Genomic DNA, 22,500 nt, shown 5'->3' with positions numbered 1-22,500 from the left:
TGTGTGTGTGTGTGTGTCTGATGTGTGTGTGTGTGTGTGTGTCTGATGTGTGTGTGTGTCTGATGTGTGTGTGTCTGATGTGTGTCTGATGTGTGTGTGTGTGTGTATGTGTCTGATGTGTGTGTGTATGTGTGTGTGTCTGATGTGTGTGTGTGTGTGTGTGTGTGTGTCTATGTGTGTGTGTCTGATGTGTGTGTGTGTGTCTATGTGTGTGTGTCTGATGTGTGTGTGTGTCTGATGTGTGTGTGTGTCTGATGTGTGTGTGTGTGTGTCTGATGTGTGTGTGTGTGTGTGTGTGTGTCTGATGTGTGTGTGTGTGTCTGATGTGTGTGTGTGTGTGTGTGTGTGTCTGATGTGTGTGTGTGTGTGTGTGTGTGTGTCTGATGTGTGTGTGTGTGTGTGTGTCTGATGTGTGTGTGTGTGTGTCTGATGTGTGTGTGTGTGTGTGTGTCTGATGTGTGTGTGTGTGTGTGTGTGTGTCTATGTGTGTGTGTCTGATGTGTGTGTGTGTCTGATGTGTGTGTGTGTCTGATGTGTGTGTGTGTGTGTGTGTGTGTGTCTGATGTGTGTGTGTGTGTGTGTGTGTGTGTCTGATGTGTGTGTGTGTGTGTGTGTCTGATGTGTGTGTGTGTCTGATGTGTGTGTGTGTGTGTGTGTCTGATGTGTGTGTGTGTGTGTGTGTGTGTCTGATGTGTGTGTGTGTGTGTGTCTGATGTGTGTGTGTGTGTGTCTGATGTGTGTGTGTGTGTGTGTGTCTGATGTGTGTGTGTGTGTGTCTGATGTGTGTGTGTGTGTGTCTGATGTGTGTGTGTGTGTGTCTGATGTGTGTGTGTGTGTGTCTGATGTGTGTGTGTGTGTGTCTGATGTGTGTGTGTGTGTGTCTGATGTGTGTGTGTGTGTGTCTGATGTGTGTGTGTGTGTGTCTGATGTGTGTGTGTGTGTGTGTGTGTGTGTGTCTGACGTGTGTGATGTGTGTCTCTCCCTTCCTACCTGTCGTCCAGCTAGGTTGACACAGATCCGTTTTCGGAGGACCAGGTGCATGTTAGCAGGGTGAGAGAGCTGAACTACGACCCTGACGATCAGGTACACCCTGAGGTCAGCTGACACACTGCGACTCAGCTGGGGACAGTTATGTACCGTAGAGTCCCACGACGCCTCTGCACCAACCTGGGAGGAGAGAGAAGGTGTATAAAAGTGTGTACTTGGTGTAAGGGAAATTGTAATGTTTGAGCTATTCTTATAACTAATTTCTATATTCTATTCATGTGCTGTTCTATAAACCAATTTCTATGTTCTTGCAAGTGGCTGACTGTACAAATCCCACCTATCAGTAGCTGGCAGGAGGACCAGACGTTGTTTTGAGAATGAACGACCGTGTTTTGAGAACAAAAGAAAGATATCTCAGTTTCAAGATCTCAGCTTAGAAAGAAGAAATAGGTCTTGGTCCGTCACATGCTATGAGCCAGTCTTTGTCCATCACGTCTTCCTTTCCTGTGGCGGTCCTCGTGAGAGACAGTTTCATCATAGTGCTTGATGGTTTTGCGACTGCACTTCAAGAAACTTCTTGACATTTTCTGGATTGCCTGACCTTCATGTCTTAAAGTAACGGACTGTCATTTCGCTTTGCTTATTTGAACAGTTTTTTTTCCATAATATGGACTTGGTATTTTACCAGGTAGCCCTATCTTCTGTATACTCCCCCTACCTTGTCACAACACAACTGATTGGCTCAAACGCATTAAGGAAAGAAATTCCACAAATTAACTTTTCACAAGGCACACTTGTTAATTGAAATGCATTCCAGGTGACTACCTCATGAAGCTGGTTGAGAGAATGCCAAAAGTGTGCAAAGCTGTCATCAAGGCAAAGGGTGGCAATTTGAAGAATCTCAAATCTCAAATATATATTTTGAGTTGTTTTTTTGGTTACTACATGATTCCATATGTGTTATTTAGTAGTTTTGATGTCTTCACTATTATTCTACAATGTAGAAAACAGTACAAATATAGAAAACCCTTTGAATGAGTAACTTTTGACCGGTAGATATATAAGACAACTGGTGGGACAGCCCCGGGAGAGTTTTCTGACAGACTTGTACTATGGTGCATTGAGTTGGTTGGAACCTCTCCAGTACACTGACAAATAAACAATGTTTCATTGAAGATGGACTTCGAGTGTCTTTGTGTGTAAGAATTTCCACAACATTGGTTTGCTGGAGTAGGGCTCCAGGGATAGAAAAGTGTACACTTCGTTTGCTGGAGTAGGGCTCCAGGGATAGAAAAGTGTATACTTGGTTTGCTGGAGTAGGACTCCGGGGATAGAGAAGTGTACACTTGGTTTGCTGGAGTAGGGCTCCAGGGATAGAAAAGTGTACACTTGGTTTGCTGGAGTAGGACTCCGGGGATAGAAAAGTGTACACTTGGTTTGCTGGAGTAGGGCTCCAGGGATAGAAAAGTGTACACTTGGTTTGCTGGAGTAGGGCTCCAGGGATAGAAAAGTGTACACTTGGTTTGCTGGACTAGGGCTCCAGGGATAGAAAAGTGTACACTTGGTTTGCTGGAGTAGGGCTCCAGGGATAGAAAAGTGTACACTTGGTTTGCTGGAGTAGGGCTCCGGGGATAGAAAAGTGTACACTTGGTTTGCTGGAGTAGGGCTCTGGGGATAGAAAAGTGTACACTTGGTTTGCTAGAACAAGCATTAAAAAGCAATGGTTCTCAAAATATTGTCCTGTGACCATCACAATAAACCTAACAAGTCCAAACCAGTGTTTTAATTCAACCTTTCTTTAACCAGGTTAGTCTCACTGAGAGACCTGGACCAAGACAGCAGCCTCAACAGGTCAGTTCCAGACAGACAGTCACATGACGTCCACCAGACAGACAGTCACATGACGTCCACCAGACAGACAGTCACATGACGTCCACCAGACAGACAGTCACATGACGTCCACCAGACAGACAGTCACATGACGTCCACCAGACAGACAGTCACATGACGTCCACCAGACAGACAGTCACATGACGTCCACCAGACAGACAGTCACATGACGTCCACCAGACAGACAGTCACATGACGTCCACCAGACAGACAGTCACATGACGTCCACCAGACAGACAGTCACATGACGTCCACCAGACAGACAGTCACATGACGTCCACCAGACAGACAGTCACATGACGTCCACCAGACAGACAGTCACATGACGTCCACCAGACAGACAGTCACATGACGTCCACCAGACAGACAGTCACATGACGTCCACCAGACAGACAGTCACATGACGTCCACCAGACAGACAGTCACATGACGTCCACCAGACAGACAGTCACATGACGTCCACCAGACAGACAGTCACATGACGTCCACCAGACAGACAGTCACATGACGTCCACCAGACAGACAGTCACATGACGTCCACCAGACAGACAGTCACATGACGTCCACCAGACAGTCACATGACGTCCACCAGACAGTCACATGACGTCCACCAGACAGTCACATGACGTCCACCAGACAGTCACATGACGTCCACCAGACAGTCACATGACGTCCACCAGACAGTCACATGACGTCCACCAGACAGTCACATGACGTCCACCAGACAGTCACATGACGTCCACCAGACAGTCACATGACGTCCACCAGACAGTCACATGACGTCCACCAGACAGTCACATGACGTCCACCAGACAGTCATACTGTACATCAATATAAAAGTAGCATATCAGTTAAGAACATGCACAACACAAAAGTCTGAAAAAACTGAGCGCAATATATGTCAAAAGACACTCCAGTATTAAGATCAGGGTGGGGGATTGCCAGGGACCTCGAGATACAATATTACCAAGATAATTAGGCGCAGTTCTCACGATTCTATAGGTCTTCAGATTTGATACTGCGATTTTGTTTGCAATTTGATGTTAAACATATTGTTCACCCTGTCTGTTGCAGAAGGACAAGGAAAAGCATGAGAAAACCTGTTTCTATCAGTCGAGGAAATAAAAATGTAACCATCTTATTTAAAAAGAAGACTATAAGCTATAAGATTTTTAAAAATACCTGAATTTTGGCCCAGGTACAGCCGACTAGTGCAAAGTAACGCTACCTACAGTACCCCAAAAAATTATGAAATCGATATACACTACCGTTCAAAAGTTTGGGGTCACATAGAAAATGTCCTTGTTTTTGAAAGCAACTTCATTAAATAGTACCCGCAAAACACCAGTCTCAACGTCAACAGTGAAGAGGCGACTCTGGGATGCTGGTCTCCTAGGCAGAGTTCCTCTGTCCAGTCTCAACGTCAACAGTGAAGAGGCGACTCTGGGATGCTGGTCTTCTAGGCAGAGTTCCTCTGTCCAGTGTCTGTGTTCTTTTGCTCGTCTTAATCTTTTCTTTTTATTGGCCAGTCTGAGATATGGATTTTTCTTTGCAACTCTGCCTAGAAGGCCAGCATCCTGGAGTCGCCTCTTCACTGTTGACGTTGAGACTGGTGTTTTGTGGGTACTATTTAATGAAGCTGCGTCTGTTTCTCAAACTAGACACCAATGTATATGTACTCTTGCTCAGTTCTGCACTGGGGCCTCCCCTTCTGTGAAGGAAGTAGTACACAGTGTTGGCAATTTCTCACATGGAAAAAAATGCATTTCTCAGAACAAGAATAGAATGACGAATTTCAGAAGAAAGTTATTTGTTTCTGGCCATTTTGAGCCTGTAATCTTCAAGTGAGACATTATCCTTCCTTCCATAAGGCAACACGACTAGTGCCATCGGGCGATAACTAGAACCAACTACATACCAACAACCTGTTCATCTATTTGTCCTTTGAACTCCTCCAGGTCCTGTAGTTTTAGCTTGGCTTGGAGGGAATTCCAAGGCCAGAACTCCTCCAGGATCACCAGGTCCTGTAGTTTTAGCTTGGCTTGGAGGGAATTCCAAGGCCAGAACTCCTCCAGGGACACCAGGTCCTGTAGTTTTAGCTTGGCTTGGAGGGAATTCCAAGGCCAGAACTCCTCCAGGATCACCAGGTCCTGTAGTTTTAGCTTGGCTTGGAGGGAATTCCAAGGCCAGAACTCCTCCAGGGACACCAGGTCCTGTAGTTTTAGCTTGGCTTGGAGGGAATTCCAAGGCCAGAACTCCTCCAGGGTCACCAGGTCCTGTAGTTTTAGCTTGGCTTGGAGGGAATTCCAAGGCCAGAACTCCTCCAGGGACATCAGGTCCTGTAGTTTTAGCTTGGAGGGAATTCCAAGGCCAGAACTCCTCCAGGGACACCAGGTCCTGTAGTTTTAGCTTGGCTTGGAGGGAATTCCAAGGCCAGAACTCCTCCAGGGATACCAGGTCCTGTAGGTTTAGCTTGGCTTGGAGGGAATTCCAAGGCCAGTGGGCAGAGTACTGAACCCCCCCCTCATAGTCTGTTCTAATGTTCATGACTGTTAGCAGAAAACAAGACTGGGATCTGAGCTTGTATATGTTTTTAGACGAGAGGATTGATAAAAGGGTATTTAAGTGTGAGGTTGGGAGTGACGAAGCCCACAATGCTGTGTTTGTGTGATTGTCTCTCTATGGTCCTCACCTCTCCTCCATCGTAGTGCTTGACAATGTGCAAGTCAAAAAACGCATCCTCATCCTCCTGGTTAAGCATGGCATCTAGACCCCCAGCCAGTGGAGCAGATAAGTTATCCTGGAAATCATCAGCTGGAGGGCGAGAAGAGAGAGGGGGGGGGGGTTGAGATAGAGTGAGAGAGAGGTTGTGAGTTCAGAGGCAAAAATATTATTGATATCAGTGACTAAGATGAAGGAAAGAGAAAGTAAACAACAGAACATACCACTGATGGTGAAGATAGGGGAGGACAGAAGGAACAACAGAACATACCACTGATGGTGAAGATAGGGGAGGACAGAAGGAACAACGGAACATACCACTGATGGTGAAGATAGGGGAGGACAGAAGGAACAACGGAACATACCACTGATGGTGAAGATAGGGGAGGACAGAAGGAACAACGGAACATACCACTGATGATGGTGAAGATAGGGGAGGACAGAAGGAACAACGGAACATACCACTGAGGTCCAGGAAGAGAACAGGAATGTGTGCCTCCATCCCAGGAACAGGATCTCTGTGGGGAAATAGGCAAATCAGAACACTCAGCGCACACAGCTCCAACACGCACGCTAGTGATGCGCGGGTTCGCTCACAACCCGCAGTCCCTGTGGTAGCCAAGTGGTTACAGCGTTGGGCCAGTAACCGAAAGGTTGCTGGATCGAATCCCCAAGCTGACAAGGTAAAAATCTGTTGTTCTGCCCCTGAGCAAGGCAGTTAACCCACTGTTCCCCGGGTGCCGTGGATGTCGATTATGGCAGCCCCCCGTTCCCCTCTGACTTCAGTTGTACAACTGACTAGGTATCCCCCCTCTCTCTTTATCTCTATGGTGGGCAGGTTTAGGGTCATGAAATATTGTGGCGGGCGGGTTAAATAAAGACAAGTCACATCTATAGGCTACTTTGAGAGGCGACAGGTAGCCTAGAGTGTTGGGCCAGTATCAGAAAGGTTGCTGGATCGAATCCCCGAGCTGACAAGGTAAAATTATATTGTTCTGCTCCTGAACAAGGCAGGCACTGTTCCCTGGTAGGCCGTCATTGTAAATAAGAATTTGTTCTTAACGGACTCGCCTAGTTAAATAAAGGTTAAATAAAAAGGTTCATTTCAAAAGAAATTGAGGTTCTTTCGTTATTCTTATCTGGACGTAAGCCTCAGATTCCGGGCCTAACGGTACAGCGCCAAATACACACCAACTGACGAAGACATTTTTGTCTCAGTGGATCAATATCAGTTTAATTGAATAAGAGAAAAGCGGGAGAGTTGAAAATCAATAGAAGGAAGGGTCATAACAGTAGTCTAACGTTTGGAAAGCTGTTGTGTGTGATGATTGTGAGGCGCTATACAAATTCAACAGTCAGGGACGTTGGACTTGAAATATGGTACGGTCAAGGGATCTGTACTGCTCATATGGGTTAAATGGAATAGTGACTGAAATCTGGACACCGACTGTAGGTCTACAACCTCTCACATAGGTTCATATTAACTCCTGCAGAATTAAGCATGACTTGCATTAAAATGATGCACCAAAATGGACATTTGACCCAGGAACCAGAATGGATAAATTTGACTTATTCCTTTCAGCATCTTGAGAGAACGAATATGCGGTTAGGGACCGTCTGTAAAGGTGTTATCTTTAACAGCATCATAAAGGCTGATAGAATTTCAGCAACATAAAATAGGCCTCCAAGCTAAACAGAAATCTTAGCAGAAACATGTTGGATAGTTTTCACAGCTTCTACATTTTCTTTAAAAAAAGGTCAAACTGATGCCAATTGAAAATTTTGCACCAAAAATAAAAAATAAATACAATTATTTTATTAATTTTTATAATTGCATTTTCTCCCTGGTACCTAAACGTCTTTGCTGCGAGAGAGAAGTGGAGAAAGAGAAAACCTTTCCGATGTCAACTAGATTAAAGCATTGATTCGATCGATGTGGTGAGCAACAACCAATGACAGAGGAGAAGCTGCATGTGTAGGCCTATCAAATCAAATGTTACTTGTCACATGCTTCGTAAAACAACAGGTGTAGACTAACGGTGAAACGCTTACCTATGGGTCATTTTCTAACAATGCAGAGTTCAAGATACCCCCCAAAAATGTACTTTTAAAATAGTGACACTAGGAATAAATAACGAGTAAAAAAAAAAAAGCATTTCTATATACAGGGAGTGCCAGTACCACGTTGATGTGCAGCGGTACGAGGTAATTGAGGTAGCCTTCAGAAAGTATTCACACCCCTTGAATTGTTCCAAATTATGTTGTTACAAAGTGGGATTAAAATGTGTCATTTTTGTCAAAATATCTACACAAAATAGTCAAAAAAAATTGAACATTTGTAAATACAACAAAATAAAAACACTAACATACCTTGGATTAGATATTATATATATATATATATATATATATATATATATAGATATTCAACCCCCCTGAGTCAATACGATTACAGTGATTACCGCTGTGGAACGATCTGCATAATGTAAATCTCTAAGAGTTTTCACACACATGGATTATGCAACGTTTGCCCATGATTTTTTCCTAAATTATTCAAGCTCTGTCAAGTTGGTTGTTGATCATTGCAAGACAACCATTGTCAGGTCTTGCCATAGATTTTCAAGCAGACTTAAGTCAAACCTGTAATTTGGCCACTCAGGAACATTCACAGTCTTCTTGGAAAGCAACTCCAGTGTATATTTGGCCTTGTGTTTTAAGTTATTGTCCTGCTCGAATGTGACTTCATCTCCCAGTGTCTGGTGGAAAGCAGACTGAACCAGGAACTAGGCTTCTGACTGTGCTTTGCTCCATTCCGTTTTTTTTCCCATGAAAAACTCCCGGCCCTAACGATTACAAGCATACCCATAACATGATGCAGCCCCCACTATGCTAAAAAACATGGAGAGTGGTACTCAGTAATGTGTTGTTTGCCCCAAACATAACACTTTGTATTCAGGACAAAAAGTGAAATGCTTTGCCCAATTTTTTTACAGTATTTACTTTAGTGCCTTGTTGCAAAACAGGAAGCATGTTTTGGACTATTTTTTATTCTGTACAGGCTTCCTTCTTTTCACTGTCAATTAGGTTAATATTGTGGAGTAACAGTTTTCAAGTCACCATTTGCCTTATGTGCAAAGCTGTCAGAGGGGTGGCTACTTTGAATAATCTCAAATATATTTTGATTTGTTTAACACTTTTTTTTGGTTACTACATGATTCCATATGTGTTATTTCAATGTGTTGATGTCTTCACTATTATTCTACAATGTAGAAAATAGTAAAAATAAAGAAAAACCCTTGAATGAGTAGATGTGTCCAAACTTTTGACTGGTACTGTATGTCTGAAATTAGATTTGATTTGGAATGGACAAACTGAAATGGTCCACCCACAGCATGATAAAGAAGGCGCAACAGCGCCCCTTCAATCTCAGGAGGCTGAAGAAATTTGGCTACTCACCAAAAACACTCTCAAACTTTTACAGATGATCAATCGAGAGCATCCTATCGGGTTATCACCGCCTGGTATGGCAACTGCTCCTCCCACAACCGTAAGGCTCTCCAGAGGGTAGTGAGGTCTGCACAACGCATCACTGGGGGCAAACTACCTGCCCTCCAGGACACCTACACCACCCGATGTCACAGGAAGGCCAAAAAGATCATCAAGGACAACAACCACCCGAGCCACTGCCTGTTCACCCCGTTATCATCCAGAAGGCGAGGTCAGTACAGGTGCATCAAAGCGGGGACCGAGAGACTGAAAAACAGCTTCTATCTCAAGGCCATCAGATTGTTAAACAGCCATCACTAACATTGAGTGGCTGCCACCATACTGACTCATCTCTAGCCACTTTAATAAGGACAAATTGATGTAATAAATGTATCACTATCCACTTTAAACAATGCCACTTTATATAATGTTTACATACTCATCTCATGTGTCATGACGTTGGCCTCTTTGGGTATAGCAAGCCCATCCCCCTCTCCCTGCCTCCCCCTTGCCTCCTTCAACTAGGTTGCTGTGGTCAGAGAGACGTCGTAAATTCCTGAGGGTCTCCTCATGAACACACAGTATAGAGAGAGTAGATTTTCATGGAGAATAAGGGAATTCCTTCCACCTCAGAACTTGAGGTACGAACAAATTTAATGTTCCGGAGAAAGTATAAAAAGTTGTTTGTTACAACTTGGGGAAGCTCATGGGAGACGGTGTGGCCACATTACCATAACGCTGTTTATATAATAGCCTCAGATATGAGGTTTACATCTAATTGTTGTATAAGATGAATGAGTGAGTATGATACTGTTTGTATAATTGTGTAATATGATGTTGGACTGTTTAATGAAGAAAAATACAATTCCCTTTTGATTTGAACTAAATCAGAGGACCGCCCCTGAGCCCGGTTAGGGTCAGACATCCTGGGACAGCCCTTTTCGGCTCTTCCGAATAAAACCCCCACTCGGGTTTTCGATCAGCAGACCGAGCTTACCTCAATTACGAGATGGCTAAAGGTTGCAGACCATGTTTTTCTCCATTAGAGGAGACAAAGGTTGAAGACCATTGCTGAATCTTTTAACCATACCACGTGGTCAAACTCTTAGACTATCGATACCGACAGAATAAGAACAAGTCTTTGATATTATTTACTAGTCTGCAGCTAGGAATTCGGTATCATTGAACGCGAAGAATGACAACCGCCGAAACATCCATTCTATAATGAATGTCACTCTGAATTATTCCCTCTTACCACAACCGAGAGAGAGAGGGAAAGAGACAGAAAATTCTACAAAAGAAACAAACTTTTCACCAGCGATCAAGACGACACACTGAGCGTAAATATATATATTGATTGCAATTGTTCCCGAATGAGTGAGCATTCATGTGTAAAGTATTAGCATTTCAATTGTTATAATTATTAACTCTGTAGGGACTTCTTAGTCGACCCCCACTTCCCCTTTTGTCTAACAAGCCGCCATGCCGGTTCAGCCCACTAGGGGCGCATTCTATCATTTCATGTAACCACATTTACTGTTTGTTTATGCATTTCTGTGAATTACTTATTTAGTAATAAATCAATTATTTAAGACAATTGATGTATGGATGACTCATAGTGAAGACTGGGTTCGTGCAGATAACCAACAATTTACGACGTTTGGAATGAGACTAACGTGAGGTAAAGTAAATAATTCATTAATTCGAAGACTAATTGATCAGATAAAATATCTGAAAAGTTATTTGTAATTTGTAATCTGAATATTTTCCTTGGTGCCCCGACTTCCTAGTTAATTACATTTACATGATTAATCAGTCTAATCGCGTAATACTAATTACAGAGAATCTTTGATAAAAACTATAAGTCTTCAGTTTAATGAGAGTAAAGACTCTATCCCATCTACAGCATCTTGCCTATGCCGTTCGGCCATCGCTCATTCATATTTTTTTATATACATATTCTTATTCATTCATTTACACTTGTGTGTATAAGGTAGTTGTGAAATAGTTAGGTTAGATTACTTGTTAGATATTACTGCATGGTCGGAACTAGAAGCACAAGCACTTCGCTACACTCGCATTAACATCTGCTAACCATGTGTATGTGACAAATAAAATTTAATTTGATGATGCAGCCAGTCAAGATGCTCTCGATGGTGCAGCTGTACAACTTTTTGAGGATCTGAGGACACATGCCGAAGCTTTTCAGCCTCCTGAGGGGGAAGAGGCGTTGTCGTGCCCTATTCACACCTGTGTGGGTGTGTGTAGACCATATCAATTCCTTATTGATGTGGACACGGAGGGACTTTAAGCTTTCGAGCAGCTCCACTACTAGGGGTGTCTGGGATGATGGTGTTGATGTGAGCCATTACCAGCCTTTCAAACCCATTTAATGGATATAGATGTGAGTGCTACGGAGCGATACTCATTTAGACAGGTTACCTTGGTGTTCTTGGGCACAGGGACTATGGTGGTCTGCTAGAAACAAATTGGTTTTACAGACCAGGTCAGGGACAGGTTGAAAATCTAAATGATAGACAAGTTGACTAACAAATAGCAACCAAATTGTCGGAAATTCTAAGCAGAAACATTAGGCTTGAAAAAGAAAAAAATGGCTCCTGCACCCCCTGTCAAAAAGAATGTTCCGGTATCTCTGACTTGTGGCAGCGTATTTTCTATATTAGTGGGTCGGGTGCAGACCTCAGATTTTCACATATAGTCGGATGGTTGCAGATGGGTTGTTAGCAATTACGGGCATGTGAACAAACACACACACCCACACCCTTTACCTCTCAGCGGGGGCTCCAGGGATCCCGCTACCAGCCGAAGGTAACAGGACAGCGTTACGTTCCTCTGTCAGGGTCAAACGCCACTCTAACAGCTGGGCCTCCCTCTCCACGTCATCCTCTGACTTATCTACAAACACAATACTATTTTAGCTGCATGACACTCATTATCAATACTATTTTAACTGTAAAACACTGATTATTACTACTATTTTAACTGTAAAACACTGATTATTACTACTATTTTAACTGTAAAACACTCATTATTACTACTATTTTAACTGTAAAACACTGATTATTACTACTATTTTAACTGTAAAACACTGATTATTACTACTATTTTAACTGTAAAACTCTCATTATTACTACTATTTTAACTGTATAACTCTCATTATTACTACTGTTAATAATAGTATTTTAACTGGCATACTCTCATTATTAATAGTATTTCAACTGTAAAACACTCATTATTACTAAGATTTTTGGTCAAATACAAGTCATGAATATGCTCTGTGTGTAATGTAATGTGTCAGTCAGTCTGACCGGGCTTTTGGACCATCTTCTGCAGGTGCTGGTCCAGGTACTGTTGCCTCTTAGTGAGAGTGGTCAGCCACTGGTCCCTCAACCTCTCCAGATCACCTTCCTACACACACACACACACACACACACACACACACACACACACACACACAGTATTATCAGAACAAAGTTCAGTTTTGCTTTGCTGTGCCCTACTAAACAACCCCCTGTGACGACTTTCCTTCACTCAACTCTATGAGAGAACATCCATTGCATTTTCTTGATTGCTCCCATCCTCTTTCCTCACCTCCTAAAAACCCACTGGAGGAGAAAGTCAGAGGGGATGGACCTCTGACCTTCTAATCCAATTATTTTTTTTGAGGAGGCAGCGAGAAGAGAGGACGCAAAGAATCAACAAAAAAATGCAATTGAGATTCTCCCAATCTCTCAAACTACTATTAAAACGGATTGCAGTCAGTGTTACCTGATAGCTGTCCACGTCCTCATCCCAGCGGCAGATCTCGCGTACCTCCACGTTGCCAATGGATACAGAGAGGATGTTTGTGGCGATGAGGGGCATGGTTCCTGAGTCAGGTACGGACCGTACCTCCACCTGCAAACGACGAGACTGGCCCTGGGTGGGGAGGGGGATAGAGACAGGGTTAAGGTTAGTGGCATGGTTCCTGAGTCTGAGACTGGCCCTGGTTGGGGAGGGGGTTAGAGACAGGGTTAAGGTTAGAGGCTTGGTTCCTGAGTCTGAGACTGGCCCTGGGTGGGGAGGGGGTTAGAGACAGGGTTAAGGTTAGTGGCATGGTTACTGAGTCTGAGACTGGCCCTGGGTGGGGAGGGGGTTAGAGACAGGGTTAAGGTTAGTGGCATGGTTACTGAGTCTGAGACTGGCCCTGGGTGGGGAGGGGGTTAGAGACAGGGTTAAGGTTAGAGGCATGGTTACTGGAAGGAACGTACCTCCACACGACAAGACTGAACCTACTAAACACTTATTTCATGTGCCTATCACATGATCTATGACGTTTTCATCTATAACCCATCTATCCATAAGATGGAAACCTCTGTACACACTCCTGTTTGAGAAACATACACACACACACAGTGGGGGGAAAAAAGTGTTCAGTCAGCCACCAATTGTGCAAGTTCTCCCACTTAAAAAGATGAGAGAGGCCTGTAATTTTCATCATAGGTACACTTCAACTATGACAGACAAAATGAGAGAAAAAATCCAGAAAATCACATTCTAGGATTTTTTATGAATTTATTTGCAAATTATGGTGGAAAATAAGTATTTGGTCACCTACAAACAAGCAAGATTTCTGGCTCTCACAGACCTGTAACTTCTACTTTAAGAGGCTCCTCTGTCCCCACTCGTTACCTGTATTAATGGCACCTGTTTGAACTTTGTTATCAGTATAAAAGACACCTGTCCACAACCTCAAACAGTCACACTCCAAACTCCACTACGGCCAAGACCAAAGAGCTGTCAAAGGACACCAGAAACAAAATTGTAGACCTGCACCAGGCTGGGAAGACTGAATCTGCAATAGGTAAGCAGCTTGGTTTGAAGAAATCAACTGTGGGAGCAATTATTAGGAAATGGAAGACATACAAGACCACTGATAATCTCCCTCGATCTGGGGCTCCACGCAAGATCTCACCCCGTGGGGTCAAAATGATCACAAGAACAGTGAGCAAAAATCCCAGAACCATACGGGGGGACCTAGTGAATGACCTGCAGAGAGCTGGGACCAAAGTAACAAAGCCTACCATCAGTAACACACTACGCCGCCAGGGACTCAAATCCTGCAGTACCAGACGTGTCTCCCTGCTTAAGCCAGTACATGTCCAGGCCCGTCTGAAGTTTGCTAGAGCGCATGTGGATGATCCAGAAGAAGATTGGGAGAATGTCATATGGTCAGATGAAACCAAAATAGAACTTTTTGGTAAAAACTCAACTCGTCGTGTTTGTAGGACAAAGAATGCTGAGTTGCATCCAAAGAACACCATACCTACTGTGAAGCATGGGGGTGGAAACATCATGCTTTGGGGCTGTTTTTCTGCAAAGGGACCAGGACGACTGATCCGTGTAAAGGAAAGAATGAATGTGGCCATCTATCGTGAGCTTTTGAGTGAAAACCTCCTTCCGTCAGCAAGGGCATTGAAGATGAAACGTGGCTGGGTCTTTCAGCATGACAATGATCCCAAACACAATGCCCGGGCAACGAAGGAGTGGCTTCGTAAGAAGCATTTCAAGGTCCTGGAGTGGCCTAGCCAGTCTCCAGATCTCAACCCCATAGAAAATCTTTGGAGAGAGTTGAAAGTCCGTGTTGCCCAGCAACATCCCCAAAACATCACTGCTCTAGAGGAGATCTGCATGGAGGAATGGGCCAAAATACCAGCAACAGTGTGTGGAAACCTTGTTAAGACTTACAGAAAACATTTGACCTCTGTCATTGCCAACAAAGGGTATATAACAAAGTATTGAGATAAATAAGTATTTGGTCAATAACAAAAGTTTTCCACCATAATTTGCAAATAAATTAATAAAAAATCCTACAATGTGATTTTCTGGAGGTTTTTTTCTAATTTTGTCTGTCATAGTTGAAGTATACCTATGATGAAAATTACAGGCCTCTGTCATCTTTTTAAGTGGGAGAACTTACACAATTGGTGGCTGACTAAATAGTTGTTTGGCCTACTGTACACACACACACACACACACAGTAGAATGTCCTCACAAGAATAGAAAAAATACACAGAAACACAGCTACCTGTCTGAGTTGGAAGATGCCCCCGGTGCGTACGTCCTTGGGTGGTAGGACCTCTACAGGGGTGAACTCTCCTGCGTCATTCAGCTCCAACACCTGAACCCAGAGATCCAGCCTACGAGTCACCTCACTCCACCTGGAGACACACAGACCAGATATTGTACCAGACCAGACATTAAACCAGACCAGTCATTACACCAGACATTATACCAGACCAGACATTAAACCAGACATTATACCAGACCAGACATTAAACCAGACATTACACCAGACAAGACATTACACCAGACAAGACATTACACCAGACAAGACATTACACCAGACCAGACATTATACCAGACCAGACATTATACCAGACCAGACATTATACCAGACCAGACATTATACCAGACCAGACATTATACCAGACCAGACATTATACCAGACCAGACATTATACCAGACCAGACATTATACCAGACATTATACCAGACCAGACATTATACCAGACATTACACCAGACCAGACATTACACCAGACCAGACATTACACCAGACCAGACATTACACCAGACCAGACATTACACCAGACCAGACATTACACCAGACCAGACATTACACCAGACCAGACATTACACCAGACCAGACATTATACCAGACCAGACATTACACCAGACCAGACATTATACCAGACATTATACCAGACCAGTCATTACACCAGACCAGACATTACCGGAGTCGTACTCATTAGTGCCCATTTAGCAAAACATTTTGCAATCGGAACACATTTTCCAATGAAAAATAGAGTTTCTTATTGAACAAGTCCAGATAGCCCCTCGTTTCATCCACTTGGGTTCTAGTGAATTACAACCCAGTACACACCAACCCATATGTCCCATCTACACCGGTAGACTCCTAATCTCCTACTAGATCTCACCTTTCTCTGAGGGTTCGTGTCTTGGCCTGAATGACTCCCAGATCCCAGAGAGCCAGGTTCCTGCGGTGGTTCACCTGTTTATGTCCAAACACCTCGATGGCCACTGCCCCCTCCGCCACAAACTCCACAAACTCCTCGGACACACACACCTCCAGCTCCTGGGAACAAACAACACGTATAGACAAACAAACATGGGCACTGTTCTACTGTTCTTCTGCTTTACTCTGGGTAGGTTTTGCAAAATCCTGGAAACTTGGCGATGGCAGATTTTTTTATTTATCCTAACCAACTGTATTATTTAGTTCATTTTTTGTTGTTGCATTGTATTTAACTTATTTCGTACATAATATTGCTGCTACCGTCTCTTATGACCGAAAGAGCTTTCTGGATAACAGAACAGTGATTACTCATCTCGAACTGGACGAAGATTATTTGTTTTTACAACGCTCGTCAGATGTGGCAGGGCTTGCAAACTATTACAGACAACAAAGGGAAACAGCCGTGAGATGCCCAGTGACGCGAGCCTACAAGACGAGCTAAATGCCTTTTTATGTTCGCTTCGAGGCAAACAACACTGAAGCATGCATGAGAGCACCAGCTGTTCTGGACAACTGTGTGATCACCCTTGTCATGGATCACTCCAGGACTTTCATCAGGCACACCTGTCTCCTATTCCCACTGATTAGTATATATGTGCCCTTTGGTTTCCATGGTCTTGTCGATTATTGTTACAATGTCCGTTGGTACGTGTGAGTACCTGTGTTGTGTGTTTTGAGATTTCGTGCCCTTGTGGATTGTGCAAATGATTACGGGTCTCGTCCCATGTGATAATCATTGTGCGCTTGTGTTATTTATTTGGGGTACTCCTCGCTCTTTTGTTTGGGTTCCAACCCTGTGTTTTTGTATAGTGTTTGTTTGGTCTTCGTCCCTTGCCTATATACGGCACACAATCGTTTGGGTACAATAAAAAACCCTATTACGCATTCCTGCTTCTGTCTCCCGAATCAATTATACCAACTAGACAACCCTCTACGTAGCCGATGTGAGCAAGACCTTTAAACAGGTAAACATTCATAAAGCCGAAGGCCAGACGGATTACCAGGATGTGTACTCAATGCGTGCGCCGACCAACTGTCAAGTGTCTTCAATTACATTTTCAACCTCTCCCTGACAGAGTCTGTAATACCTACATGTTTCTAGCAGACCACTATAGTCCCTGTGCCCAGGTAACCTGGCTGAATGATTACCTACACACACCCGGTACCGGTACCCCATGTATATAGCCTCCACACTGACCCGGTATATAGCCTCCACACTGACCCGGTATATAGCCTCCACACTGACCCGGTATATAGCCTCCACACTGACCCGGTATATAGCCTCCACACTGACCCGGTATATAGCCTCCACACTGACCCGGTATATAGCCTCCACACTGACCCGGTATATAGCCTCCACACTGACCCGGTATATAGCCTCCACACTGACCCGGTATATAGCCTCCACACTGACCCGGTATATAGCCTCCACACTGACCCGGTATATAGCCTCCACACTGACCCGGTATATAGCCTCCACACTGACCCGGTATATAGCCTCCACACTGACCCGGTATATAGCCTCCACACTGACCCGGTATATAGCCTCCACACTGACCCGGTATATAGCCTCCACACTGACCCGGTATATAGCCTCCACACTGACCCGGTATATAGCCTCCACACTGACCCGGTATATAGCCTCCACACTGACCCGGTATATAGCCTCCACACTGACCCGGTATATAGCCTCCACACTGACCCGGTATATAGCCTCCACACTGACCCGGTATATAGCCTCCACACTGACCCGGTATATAGCCTCCACACTGACCCGGTATATAGCCTCCACACTGACCCGGTATATAGCCTCGTTATTGTATTACTTCATGTCTTACTTTATTTTGTAAATATTTCTTGAACTGTGTTGTTGGTTAAGCTTACTAGCTTTGCATTATGGCACTCACATTCCTATTTCCAATTCCTGGAGTCGGAGGAAGTCGGAGGAAGCAGGGCTTGCTGCACCTCAGATGAAGAAATGACCTCCGCGCCTCAGAGCAAGGGGCTTTAGCACAGGTCTGAGTGAGCGGTGAGCCCCTCCACAAAAACCCTATTGTGACGCCAGTGCCTCCACGTTTGGAGTGCTACGTCAGGCATTACCGGAGCCCCCCTGTGTCCACAAGGGGACAGACTTCATCCAGCACAACTTAGTTTGGAAGCTTGTTCATGTTTAAACCCCCCCTCTGTAGCCCACTCGGTTACCCTAGGCTCAGTGAAGAGCGGTGTTAAGTTCGAAGGAATGAATCCGAGCCTCAGGCTTATCAACTCAACTTATCAACAGCTCACAGATTACTGCACCTGTACATAGCCCACCTATAATTTAGCCCAAACAACTACCTCTTTCCCAACTGTATTTAATTTATTTATTTATTTAGCTCCTTTGCACCCCATTATTTTTATTTCTACTTTCCACATTCTTCCATTGCAAAACTACCATTCCAGTGTTTTACTTGCTATATTGTATTTACTTTGCCACCATGGCCTTTTTGCCTTTACCTCCCTTATCTCACCTCATTTGCTCACGTTGTATATAGACTTGTTTATACTGTATTATTGACTGTATGTTTGTTTTACTCCATGTGTAACTCTGTGTCGTTTTATCTGTCAAACTGCTTTGCTTTATCTTGGCCAGGTCGCAATTGTAAATGAGAACTTGTTCTCAACTTGCCTACCTGGTTAAATAAAGGTTTTCTCAACATGCCTACCTGGTTAAATAAAGGTGTTCTCAACATGCCTACCTGGTTAAATAAAGGTGTTCTCAACTAGCCTACCTGGTTAAATAAAGGTGTTCTCAACATGCCTACCTGGTTAAATAAAGGTGTTCTCAACCAGCCTACCTGGTTAAATAAAGGTGTTCTCAACCAGCCTACCTGGTTAAATAAAGGTGAAATAAATAAATAAACTGTGGAAGCGAGACGCGTATTTCATTGGCCTTGTCAGGCGTGATTATAGATCCTTCAACCGAAGTCTGTTGTACTGTTCAGGGAACAGTAGTTATAGTCACGTGGTGAGAGACTCCTCTTTAGCGAATAAAAACACAGAAAATGACATATAGAAAGGCCTTCAAACCTCGGTATATCTAGTGACTCCCCCATTCAGGGCCGGACGACCACATCCGGGGCCCCTACCTCCAGGAGGGTGGCTAACTTCCTGTAATTCTATCAAATTTTACCATGAGGCCGAGAGAACATTTTTGCAGATTTAAAGCAAATTTTCTGCAATTCTACACATTTTGTCATGGCTTATGGCATGTTTATATAATATCTGTGGGGGGGGGGGTGCCCAGGGCACATGCCCTGCGTGCCCGTTCAGTAATCCGACCTAGACTCAACTGTCCCACCTTGCTACTGTCGAAAAGTACGGTGCAGAGGGGATCTCTGCTGGTGGCTGACGGGGGTGTGGGCACCACCTCCGGGGCAATGAACACAGGCTCATCCTGCCCCCAGAAATGGTACTGGCAGAACACAAAGTTACACAGGTGGCGAGGAAGACCTGTAGCCTGCAGGATCCTGACCTGGAGACAGAGAGGAGGGAGAGGGAGAGGAGACAGAGGGAGAGATGAGGAGGAGGGAGGAGACAGGGAGACAGAGTGAGAGAGAGGAGAGGGAGGAGACAAAGAGGAGGGAGGGAGGAGACAGAGCGGAGAGAGAGAGAGGAGAGGAGGGAGACAGAGAGCAGGGAGGAGAGAGAGGGAGAGAGGAGGAGAAGGGAGGAGACAAAGGGAGAGAGGATGAGAGAGCAGGGAGAGAGAAAGAGAGTGAGCGGGGAGGAGAGAGAGAAGGAAGAGTGAGCAGGAAGGAGAGAGAGAGGGAAGAGAGAGACAAAACACTCAGCGTAACAGCGTATATATGAACACACAATACAGCAGCGTGACTATTCCCTCAGAGACACTGGACATTACACATTACATAACATTATATACTACATTACATTACATTACTACATTACATACTACATTACTACATTATTACATTACTACAGTACTACATTATTACATTACATTACATTATTACATTACTACATTACTACATTACATTACTACATTACATTATTACATTACTACATTACTACATTATTACATTACATTACATGACTACATTACTACATTACATTACTACATTATTACATTACATTATTACATTACTACATTACTACATTACTACATTATTACATTACATTACATTATTACATTACTACAGTACATCAAAATTACATTACATATTCCATATTCCATTCCATATTCCATATTCCATTCCATATTCCATATTCCATTACATGACATATGACATTATTACATGACACATTACATGACACATTACATTATTACATGACATATTACATGACATATTACATTACATTGTGTGGAAACACTTTGTTGCTTTTATGAATTTTGTCTTGCTGCTTTTTGTTTTATGCTGCTCTGTCTGTATGCTACGTCTTGCTTGTCCTATGTTGCTCTGTCTGTATGCTACGTCTTGCTTGTCCTATGTTGCTCTGTCTGTATGCTACGTCTTGCTTGTCCTATGTTGCTCTGTCTGTATGCTACGTCTTGCTTGTCCTATGTTGCTCTGTCTGTATGCTACGTCTTGCTTGTCCTATGTTGCTCTGTCTGTATGCTACGTCTTGCTTGTCATATGTTGCTATGTCTTGCTATGTCTTGCTTGTTCTATATTGTAATTGTTTTTAATAACCTGCCCAGGGACTGCGGTTGAAAATTAGCCGGTTGGCTAAAACCGGCACTTTTACTGAAATGTTGATTAATGTGCACTGTCCCTGTAAAAATAAAAATAAACTCAACATTACATATTACATATGACATATTACATGACATATTACATATTACATGACATATTACATATTACATTACATTACATTACATTACATGACACATTACATTACATTACATGACATATTACATTACTACATTACATGACATATTACATTACATTACATGACATATTACATTACATTACATGACGTATTACATTACTACATTACATGACATATTACATTACATGACATATTACATTATTACATGACATTATTACATTATTACATTACATGATTACTCCCATTTTAAATTCTTAGCATCCAAGGATTCACTGGGTGTAACGTGGTGGGAACTGATTTTGTTTCAGGACCTGACATTTCAGTGTATCTGATGTCCATCTATGCGTTTCAGGACCTGACATTTCAGTGTATCTGATGTCCATCTATGCATATCAGGACCTGACATTTCAGTGTATCTGATGTCCATCTATGCGTATCAGGACCTGACATTTCAGTGTATCTGATGTCCATCTATGCGTATCAGGACCTGACATTTCAGTGTGTCTGTCTGATGTCCAGCTATGTGTTTCAGGACCTGACATTTCAGTGTGTCTGTCTGATGTCCAGCTATGTGTTTCAGGACCTGACATTTCAGTGTGTCTGTCTGATGTCCAGCTATGTGTTTCAGGACCTGAAATTTCAGTGTGTCTGTCTGATGTCCATCTATGTGTTTCAGGACCTGACATTTCAGTGCGTCTGATATCCACCTATGTGTTTCAGGACCTGATGTTGTCTCTTACCACACACTCCATTTTGCGTTCCTGTGTCTCGCCATCTGGACTGGTCTCTCCTTTCTCCAGCCCCTCGCTCCCTCGCCACACCTCCACATGTAGACGCCCTGCAACCTAACAGGAAGACAGACAGACATCTCAGTCAAACACACACACACCCACAGTCACACACACACACGGCCATACCTCTCCCTTCTGGTTGCTGGGTATAGCGTACTGCAGCTTGACCTTTGTAGAACACGAACACACAGTCACACACACATACAGTCACACAGTCACACACATACACAGTCACACACACATACAGTCACACACACATACAGTCACACACACAGTCACACACACACACACACATATACAGTCACACACACACAGTCACACACACACGGCCGTACCTCTCCCTTCTGGTTGCTGGGTATAGCGTACTGCAGCTTGACCTTTGTAGAACACGAACACACAGTCACACACACACACAGTCACACACATACAGTCACACACATACAGTCACACACATACAGTCACACATACAGTCACACATACAGTCACACATACAGTCACACACACACAGTCACACACACACACAGTCACACACAGTCTCACACACACACAGTCACACACACACAGTCACACACACACAGTCACACACACGGCCGTACCTCTCCCTTCTGGTTGCTGGGTATAGCGTACTGCAGCTTGACCTTTGTAGAACACACACACACAGTCACACACACACAGTCACACACACACAGTCACACACACAC

General features: G+C 43.7%; 1 protein-coding gene across 1 annotated transcript in view; it reads right to left on the bottom strand.

Moving 5' to 3' along the window:
* The window catches only part of LOC109879623 (kinesin-like protein KIF13B), a 67,207-nt gene that overhangs the window by 18,597 nt on the left and 26,110 nt on the right, over positions 1-22,500 (bottom strand). The window contains exons 16-25 of the mRNA XM_031800520.1: positions 21,749-21,853; positions 19,519-19,692; positions 16,081-16,238; positions 15,170-15,302; positions 12,871-13,020; positions 12,411-12,510; positions 11,871-11,997; positions 6,061-6,116; positions 5,570-5,691; positions 991-1,167 (exon numbers count right to left, since the gene is read on the bottom strand). Of these exons, the coding sequence (XP_031656380.1) occupies positions 991-1,167; positions 5,570-5,691; positions 6,061-6,116; positions 11,871-11,997; positions 12,411-12,510; positions 12,871-13,020; positions 15,170-15,302; positions 16,081-16,238; positions 19,519-19,692; positions 21,749-21,853 (1,302 nt within the window). The remainder of the gene's footprint in view (positions 1-990; positions 1,168-5,569; positions 5,692-6,060; positions 6,117-11,870; positions 11,998-12,410; positions 12,511-12,870; positions 13,021-15,169; positions 15,303-16,080; positions 16,239-19,518; positions 19,693-21,748; positions 21,854-22,500) is intronic.

Source organism: Oncorhynchus kisutch, linkage group LG21 (assembly GCF_002021735.2).
Source record: "Oncorhynchus kisutch isolate 150728-3 linkage group LG21, Okis_V2, whole genome shotgun sequence".
NCBI lineage: Eukaryota > Metazoa > Chordata > Actinopteri > Salmoniformes > Salmonidae > Oncorhynchus > Oncorhynchus kisutch.
The sequence above is the reverse complement of the archived record's forward strand: the minus strand, read 5'-3'. Positions and strand labels throughout refer to the sequence as shown.